Genomic DNA, 10,000 nt, shown 5'->3' on the forward strand with positions numbered 1-10,000 from the left:
GGAATGATGATGTCATCAAGGGGTCCCAGGTGCATCGTAAACAAAGGGCGCAGTGTAAGGGTTGGAAGATACTTGCTCCCCTCTCACTTATTCACACGCACGCACGCACGCACGCACGCACGCACGCACGCACGCACGCACGCACCCCCCCCCCCCCACTGTTTTTCTCCTCTGGCTGTCAAAAAACCATGCCTCCCCCGTGGCTTACAGTTGACTCGTTTCTGTCACAGTCCCTTTATCTTTTTCTCTTAAGCGTGCACACACACACACACACACACACACACACACACACACACACACACACACACACAGCAGGAGCAAACAGGCTAAGAAACAGTGGAAACAGAGGGTCTCTCTATCTGGTTTTCCAGTATCACATCCCCCCTGTCTTTCATTCACAAACAAACAAGGGACAGTTTCATTCTCTCTTCCCTTCCGCCCATCGCTGGAAAAATCACAGAACACCCTCCCTTCTGCCCCCACTCCCCCCCCCCCCCCCTCTCTCCCTCCACCCTCTCTTTCTTCCAGGAGAACCTGCTGCGTCTGGTTCACATAGAGTACAGCGTCCGCGGCAAGCGGGACCTCCTCAAACCCGGACGGGTGAGCGCCATCTGGACATCATCGCACTTATCAAAATAACAACGATACGTGTTATCTAGGGTGCCAGTCTCTGTAAGCCTTGTGCTGGATCTATGTTTTACAGACTGGCAGCCCCCAAATTCACTCGTTGCCCTATCAGCCAGATTAGAATTGATTGATTGATTGAATACTTTATTAGTCAGAAATGTGAACAGCATGTGGTAGAGTAAGACATTAAGGCTAAAATAACAGCAAAAACATTCTGGAGACTTGTTTCTATTGTGGTCCTGTGTATTCAATTCATCAACATTAAATAAACAATTAACACAATATAATACATGTCAACAAATACAAACACTATATGTAGTAAAAGGAAAAATGGCGGGAGTGAATGACACGTCCTATCTGCGGTTCAGATAGACCCTTTGTGTTCTGCTGATAGATGTGTTCTTTCAGGGCAGTTTGGAAAGAAACCAGTGATTCACATCTTTTAATGGATGGTCAGGGCATTAGTCAGGGCATTCCACATTTTGGTGGCAGAGTAATGGGATGGTCATATCAAATCTGACCAGCCAGAAAAATCACATGGAAACAGAATATTGCATAATGCGATTCACATCTGATGTGTCTCAGTCTGAACACTCAAAACACTGAAGCCAATATCCTATTTGTAATTTGTCGTATGACTTTGTCACTCGCTGGGAAAAAAGCCAATCTGCAAACCCGTAGATCTGCTGATTTCGGGCATGTGGCACCGCCGTACGACCGCGCATAGATCAGGCCTACTTTGTTATGTTGTCATATAACATATCGTCCTCTTATCTCCACCTTTTAACGTTTTGTGTTACTCGTAAATTAACTCCCTGCTTGATCACATACAGCATCACACAAAAGTATAGCAAAAGTAGCAAATCCGCAAGACAAGAGCTTGCTGATCTGCTTACAGTACCTTTGCTGTTTTTAAATTTGAATTTTGAAAAGTAACCGTTTTGGACATGTGAGGTTCCCACCCGACAGATAGACGATATGACGCTGATTGGTGGACAAATCAGATCTGATCGCTTGCAAATAACCAGTCAGTTCTAAAGATCGTAACAATTACGTAATCAATTACTATTAACTCCAGCCAGAACAAAGCCTAACAGCTCCAGGGAAACAGTAAACAGTCAACACTGACCCCCCCCCCTCTCTCTCTCTCTCTGTGTGGTGTTCTCCTTACAGGTGTTTGTCAAGGAGGGAACTCTCATGAAGGTCTCCAGAAAGAGCAGGCAGCCCAGGCACCTGTTTCTGGTAATATTATGTTGCTTGCTTGTTTGTTTGTTTGTTTGTTTGTTTTTTTGTCCTGTTAAAGTATACGGACGAGATTAATCAATTACTATTTACAAGTTAGACATTTAGCAGTCACTCTTAATCCAGAGCGATTTACAGTAAGCAAGGTAAACACATCAAATGCATAGCAAAGAAAGGTAGAGTCTGAAGAGGTGAGTCCTCAGATTACGACAGAAGATGGAGAGTGAGTCTGCAGTTCCAACTGAATCGTTGTGGTCCAGTGCGGTTAGCGTCCTGTGAGCATTCATATCAGAGTCTCTCAGTCAACTCTAGCGTACCCAAAACACCTGTTACCATCCACAACTATGCTAGGAAGAAAAACCCATTCCGGTTACCTTGAAACATATTTGGTGGGGGGGGGGGTATTGGGTGGAGGTCTGTTTGTCTGTCTGAGCGATGCAGGGTGGGGTGTGGGGGGACAGAGCAGGGGACACGGGGCCAAGGCCACAGAGCTCCGTCGAAACACCACACCCATCCAGCGAGGGCCGGCCAGCCACACTCTGTTCTTCTCCGATCTCCTCTCTCTCTCTCTCTCTCTCTCTCTCTCTCTCTCTCTCTCTCTCTCTCTCTCTCTCTCTCGCTCTCAGGACTTGTTTTCCAGGCCGGGCCGTGCTTCCTTTACAGGATGTTTGGTGTAGGTCACTGGATGCCGGCTTCCTGTGTATGAGGGAGGGGTCTGACAGCAAAGCGAAGGCCAGACACCCTGTAGAATGCAGAGAGGAGGGGGTGGGGGGGGGGGGGGGGGTACAAACACGTCAAGTAGAGAGGCGCGTTCTATTGTTCCGTGAAATAACACCGTGCTGTGTCATATCGTAAACGACATTTGAATGGTTTATCCAGCGTTTCTCAAATGGGGCGGGGGGGGGGTTACGTGTGCCCCTAGGGGTACGCAGAGGTACTAACGGGGGTATGTGAGAAATGCCGTTGCTGTCGGGCAGAAACCTCTTATCTCCGTCTTCTAACTTTTTGTGTTTTTTTTTCATAGCCTAAATGAACGCCCCACAGTACTTGATCATACCGCAGCGTCACACCAAAGCATTGTAGATCTGCTATACTTTTGCTATTTTTACATTTGAATCCTGAAAAGTAAGGTTTGGACATAATGAGGGTTCTACCCGACAGAGACGATAAATAGCGAAATGGAAACATTCACCACTGATCTACAGTATAGCAGCAACATACGTTTTGTGAAGAAAACTGAGAGGATTTAGTTTGACGTTTGTAGACTCGGCCTCAAAAGGTCTTAATGGGTTCAGCGGTTACTATAGTGTTTGTGTAGTCAGCAGTGGCGTATCCAGGAATTACGTTTTGGCCAGGCAAGATATGTTAATTGTCGTCTCCCCGCGCACAATCGTAGGTTTTCAAAGAGATATACCTGCCAGGCGAGTGGGATACAAAGGCTGAAAGGCATGCAGTTACATTCCAATGGGTGATTGAGGGTCGCGCTCTACCGCAACGGCCAATCAGCTGTCCATTTTAATAGTTCTCATGTCTTGTTTTTGTCCTCTTTTTTCTCATTGTATGGATTTTGGCCAGGCCAGAAATGGATTTGGACAGGCGGCCGCCTGCCCTCGCCTTATTGTAGATACGCCTCTGGTAGTCAGTGGAATGATAGCTGGAAGGGTTGCTGCTGGAAGCCGGGCAGCTATAAGGCTTATATGAGCAGGACGGCTCCGGAGGGTCAGGTGGGATTTATGAGCGTTTAGAAAGATAGAGGGAATCCAAACGGCGGCGGCGATGATGATGAAACACATCACTCACCTCCAGAGACAGAGCCATGCTGATGCTGCTGCACCCGATGACCGCCACGTCCATCGTTGCCATGTCTGCTTATTATGAGCCACGTTGGGCTTGTTCTTTCTGTTAGGTTGTACAGTCAATTATCCATAGTTGTGGGCTGTGGGTTTTTGGACTACTTTCGTAAATTGTAGTTGATTATTTGGCGCATGGTTCCTGATGTTGTTTAAACCAGTGGCTCTCAAACGTATCCATGACAAGGACACCATTAATATGCATTTGTTATATGCATAGAGCCACTACTGTTCCCGGACCCCTCCCTAACTAAAAATATGGTGTGCCAGGGACCCCCGTACCAGATTTGTGCTGTTAAAATGTTTAAAAAATATATTCAAGCCGTTGTGAGCTTGTAGATCGGCTATTTTCAATTAGCCGATGCATACTAGGTATCAGAGGCGCCAATTTAGGGGTTGCTCTGGTGCCACAGCACCCTTGGTAAATTCAAAGCACCCTTGGCTAGACTAGTCCTTTCACGTTAAAGGACAACTTTAGTTTTTTTCAACCAAGGTTCATGTTTTAGGTTGTTATTAGACAAAGTAAAAGGTGAGTGTAATTTTTTTCTCCATTTGCTGCTTTCTTTCGTTTTAGGGATTTTAGCTGTTTTTGACAGGGGGTGGGGGCATTCGAGCACGGGGCTAAATATGCATTTCTTTACAAAATGTTATAGCGATTTCTTTTTTTTATTCTTTACTATAGTCCTACTAGACCCCAAGAAATTACATTTGGCCACAAAAGATCACGGGATCTACTGAATGTGTCAAACTGGCATATTGAGCCTATGACACACAGTGTGGCTTCTCCCCAGTAGGCTACCTTCACATTCAGTAGATCCTGTGATCTTCTGTGGCCAGATGTAATTTCTTGGGGTCTAGTAGGACTATAGTAAATAATTAAAAAAATAAATCGCTATAAAATGTTGTAAAGAAATACATATTTAGCCCCATGCTCGAATGCCCCCGCCCCCCTCCCTAAAACGAAAGAAAGCAGCAAATTAAAAAAAATAACACTCATCTTTTACTTTCTCTAATAACAACCTAAAACATGAACCTTGGTTGAAAAAAACTAAAGTTGTCCTTTAAACCGGTTTGTGTAGGGACTCCAGCCCCCCACATACGCACTTCACACCTAAGGACACCTAAGGTGTGAAGTGGTGTGTTTATGTTCAGGTTCAGCACCCTTGGCCGTGAACATAGATTGGCGGCGCCTCTGATACGTATAAAGTGCTCATGTGACCTAGTATACCAGGGGTTCCCAACCTTTCTATTACCACAGACCGGCTGATAGTTCATAAAATGTTCGCGGACCGGCATGGCTGGGGGGTGCGTCGCGGTCGCTCATCATCGTACCAGAACACGGATGAGTCGGTTGACTGGCCTCGAGTGGCCTACCTGCTGCTATATTATTATATCACAACATCATGTTATATCATTGTCATTGACCATATCAGGCTGCCCTAGTGTAGTGGTTAGAGCATATGCCTTTCATGCAGATGGTTGTGGGTTCGAGCCACCGAGTGGCGCGCTACGAGCATGTAGGTCTGCTATTTTTGAAAAATCGAAGAACGACTGACATAGAAACATGGCTTTTTCAGAAAACTGTCAGGATGAAAAGACATTTTTAGAATCTGATCTCAGGTCAAAATGGGTTAACGCCAAATCAAATCAAATGGGTTCAGATCTGAGCCAAGTCTCCTGAGGAGGCGCGTCTGAAGCCTGCCCTGGACGGGGTATCCGGACGTAAAAACAAATCCATTGTCATCGACTATAATCATTGATCCTGGTGACGGTTATAGATTCACGGTCGGGAGAATTTGGGATTCCCTTCTCGTGTACCAGTGGGACATGTCCCATGTACCAGCACAGGTACTGTACACGTACCAGTGGGACATGTCCCACGCACCAGCGCAGGTACTGTACACGTACCAGTGGGACATGTCCCACGCACCAGCACAGGTACTGTACACGTACCAGTGGGACATGTCCCACGCACCAGCACAGGTACTGTACACGTACCAGTGGTAGGGTCGTAGAGGGTCACTTCTTTTGGGCTTGTTGTTTTCATAGACATGGTTGCTTGTTTCTCTCGCAAGATCCGGCAACACTGGTCGCATCATGCCACTGTCACAGCCTGAGTTCAAGGAAGAAGATGGGAGTGTGATGTGTGAGAGACAGAGAGATTAAATGGAACAAAGAGAGAGAGAGATGTGTCGGGGGAAAAAAAGAATGACAGAGAGAGGTAGATCAGGGGTCTGCAACCTTTCTCACATGAAGTGCCATGTTTTCATTGTTGTGATAGTCAGTGTGCCATATATAATTATGACACCACATCAAAATTAAATATTCCCAACTGATTTTGATTGTCCATAGGATACACATAACCTTTAGAAATATTTTCTTTCACGTCAGGATGTAATGATCATTAAAGTCAAGCAATAATAACCCACCTATCCCCCAGAATCCCTCCTCAGTCATGAGTTAGGAGTTTGAATGAATGTGCAGGATGTAATTTGTAGGTCTGCTATTTTTGGAAAATCGAAGAACGACTGACATAGAAACATAGCTTTTTCAGAAAACTGTCAGGATGTAGAAGACATTTTTAGAATCTGATCTCAGGTCAAAATGGCCTAAGGTTGCCTACCCCTGAGGTAGATGAACGTGGTGAGAGGTCGGCGGTCACGATGGAAGGGTGCCATTGAAAATAGAAGTCTATGGCAGGGGTCTTCAATATTTTTCAGGTCAAGGACCCTTTAGCTGAGAGAGAGATGAAGCAGGGACCACCACTATATATTTTTTATTAAATTGTGTTGCAGATTAAACCTTTTCATAGCTTCCTAGACTTGCTTCATCCATCAGTGTTGGATGCATATTAATGTGTGTCTGATATAACTTCAAACTTGACCTTTTGGCTCTGTACTTGGTCTGCTCTTTTTCTTCTTCTTCCCTCTACACCAAAACTCCTCTGAGGACCCCCTATGGGTCCTGGACCCCCTGGTGAAGACCCCTGGTCTATAGCATCATGGGGTCAGGATGAAGGTACATTATTTCACTGCGAAAGTCATTTGCAGATTCTTGTGCTTGTTGTTTTTATGAGTGGCATTTATATTGAGGATGGAATCCTGTGTACCCAAGTAGCGGAACAGCTGGCGGTGGCCACAGCCCTGAGGTCATAGTCCGGTCATAGTCTGGACGGACTGAGAGGCTGGTACTTACATTTTTTAGTAAAAGTAAAAGTATCAACCACATATAAATACTCCTAGTACTCATAGTCCTGTATGCAAAGTGTAGGCTACTTTAGTAAACGTATTTTGCCATCAAAATGTACTTAAAGTGCCAAAAGTTTCTTGAAAGTACTTCTAGGATCAGTGGGAATGTAAAGTTAAAAAGACTTTTATACAGAAATTGCCAACATGTTTCGACCAGTTAACTCATCTGTGTCATTTTAGATTTTATATTGTTGGCGATTAAAAAATAGAAGATATACAAGCTCACTTTGTGTTGCTTGTATGAGAAATATCGTGAAAATGTGTGCAAATGTTTCAATGAATATATATATATTTTCTTTTTAAAGCGAACATTTTAAACTCAAAGGTTTGCTTCCGGCGGGTCCCTGGAACAAAATATTTTGAGATGGAGGTCGGCAGCCAAATACATACAGTATCATTCTGGAGGTCCTTGATGTAAAAAGATTTTGAGCACCACTGATATATTATGGCAACAGAACATCTTTCAGAAAACTTAGAAGACATTGTTAGAATCGGCCTCAGGTCCATTTTGGGCGGGAACCCCTTGGTGTTAACATTATGTTATGCTTTAGCTATTGAAAAATAGCAGATCTACAAGCTCATAGCGCGCCACCGAGTGGCGCGCTACGAGCTTGTAGGTCTGCTATTTTTGAAAAATCGAAGAACCACTGACATAGAAACATAGCTTTTTCAGAAAACTGTCAGAATGTAGAAGACATTTTTAGAATCTGATCTCAGGTCAGAATGGGTTAATTGGTAATGTCTTCATCAGGGCGAGAACTGTACTTACTTTAGTAACTTTCCACCACTGCCGGCCTGGGGGATCACGTGCTGCTCTGGCCCCAACAAAGCTGCCCGGCGGCGGCAGTTTGTGTTGTTGTTTGTTGTGGTTGTTGTTGTAGGAGGAGAAGGCTGGATCCACCCAGTTCTGGGTTCTGGTTCACACAGCAGCAACAGCGCTGAGAGAGCATGCTAGTCCTGGGAAGAGGCAGGGAGGAGAGGGCTGGGAGCCAGAGGCCTGAGAGAGCTGCAGGGTGGAGGAGAATTCCTGGATGCTGTCTTTTTACAAGCCCCTAAACGGATGTTTAGAGCACACGCTAGGTGTGACCAAAATTATGTCATCTCTTTTGTCCCGCTCAAAATAAAACACCCCGGGAAATACAATGGCTATGCGAGAGTTATGTTCTGAGGATCACAATAGTTTGTTTTGGTGTGACTGACAACAAGGAAAATAAATGCTGAGAATTCGATTTTTTTTGTTTCTTACTTTGTTGTGTTTACATGGGAACTGAGGACTGAAGGGTTGCACAGACTGAGGTGTGTGTGAATAGTGTGAAAGGAAATACCATCCAAGAAGTCACTGAGGAGCGAGGCTGGCTTGGGAGGTAGTTATGGCTAACATTGCCTCCTTGTGGCCATTATGTGATATTACGTTATTTAGTTGAGGTAGCCTACATTAGCACATTTACACAAGACGCATTTCAAACACACACAAAAACTTGAAGCTGGATGACCTTGTTTCATTTACTATTTTTGTAGTTTTTTTAGCTGACCTGATACTGGAAGAAGACATATTCACCTGATTAGTGTAATTTGTGGTTTTTTATTATTTTTATAAAGGCTTTTTTCTTTTAAGTTTTTTTAAATACAAGCTCACAGCTGCGAGCTTGTAGATCTGCTATTTTGGATTTTCTTTTAAATCTTGAAAGTATGAGAACTATGTATTTATAGAAAGCATTTGTAGAATCAGCCTCAGATCTTATTGGGACAAAACATTTTAGTCAAAAGATTGTGGGATATGTAAAAACTGCTCTCTCCTCCTCTGTCTGTCGTCCCCATCAGATGAACGACATCATGCTCTACACGTACCCCCAGCAGGACGGTAAATACAGGCTGAAGAACACCCTGGCTCTGTCTGGGATGAAGGTAAACATGGACTCCTTTTCTCTCCAATCAACCGGTCCGCTGCTGACTCCTCTCTCTCTCTCTGTGTGTGTGTGTGTGTGTGTGTGTGTGTGTGTGTGTGTGTGTGTGTGTGTGTGTGTGTGTGTGTGTGTGTGTGCGCGTGTGCGCGTGCGTGCGTGCGTGCGTGCGTGCGTGCGTGCGTGCATGCGTGCGTGTGTGCGTGTGTGTGTGGTGCTGACTGTCATCATGACATGTTTGGTTCTATTGTCCAGGTGAGCAAGCCCGTCCTGGACAACGTGCTGAACTGTTTAAGGATCGAGGTGTCCGACATCACCATTACGCTCTCTGCCAGGTGAGGCATTCTTAAGCCTGGTTAATTTCATACATGGTCGTACGACAGTGTTTCCTTAGTCGTTCCTTAGTCCACAACACGTCAATGTTGTGGATGGTTGTGTTGTCCATTGGGGTTTTTCTTTTTTGACTGCTAGTTGTGTTTTGTTTTTTGTTTGTTTTTCTTGTCTCTTTCTTTTGTGTAAGTCATGTGTATTTTGTATGCTTTATTGTAAAATCAATAAAAAACTTTGATGACAAAAAATAAAAAATGTTGTGGACGGTTCACTGGAGGAGAAGGAATGAGCAGAGGGGGAAGGCCGTAACATATTTTCATCCAACTGACTGTATTTCTGTCTCTCTCTCTGTCTAGCTCGGTTGGAGAGAGAGAGGACTGGTTCCACACGTTGAGTCGAGCTATAGCGGACAACGCCGCAGGACTCTGCACGTTTGGCGGACCCTGCAGCGAGGTACGAATCGAGAGACGCACCACCAAAGATAAAATATGATATGGAGCACTGCTGCGAGCTTTGACATGCTCTTTGGCAGTTTCTGTTTACTGTGAAAAGAAAGACCTGGCCTTGTTGTAAAGCCTCAACAACACTGTTTCGACCTCCAGGCCCGGGAGAAGCTGTGGATGGCTCTGGGTGAGGCGGCTCCAGTTCTGGTGCCAGTGTCCCACGTCATGATGTGCATGAACTGCACCTCCGACTTCAGCCTCACTCTCAGGCGCCACCACTGCAATGCCTGTGGCAAGGTCCGACACCTACTGTACACCAACCAACCAAATCATTTGACCCCTGGGTCACTCAAAGCACA

At 45.0% G+C, this 10,000-nt stretch overlaps 1 protein-coding gene across 2 annotated transcripts in view; it reads left to right on the forward strand.

Moving 5' to 3' along the window:
* Nucleotides 1-10,000, forward strand: part of fgd5a (FYVE, RhoGEF and PH domain containing 5a) — a 60,845-nt gene that overhangs the window by 41,729 nt on the left and 9,116 nt on the right. For both annotated transcript variants that reach the window (XM_079510407.1, XM_079510408.1), the window contains exons 11-16: nt 529-600; nt 1,801-1,869; nt 8,789-8,872; nt 9,124-9,203; nt 9,555-9,651; nt 9,801-9,938. In XM_079510407.1, coding sequence (XP_079366533.1) covers nt 529-600; nt 1,801-1,869; nt 8,789-8,872; nt 9,124-9,203; nt 9,555-9,651; nt 9,801-9,938 — 540 coding nt within the window. The remainder of the gene's footprint in view (nt 1-528; nt 601-1,800; nt 1,870-8,788; nt 8,873-9,123; nt 9,204-9,554; nt 9,652-9,800; nt 9,939-10,000) is intronic.

This window comes from Electrona antarctica (genome assembly GCF_951216825.1).
Source record: "Electrona antarctica genome assembly, chromosome: 9".
Lineage (NCBI taxonomy): Eukaryota > Metazoa > Chordata > Actinopteri > Myctophiformes > Myctophidae > Electrona > Electrona antarctica.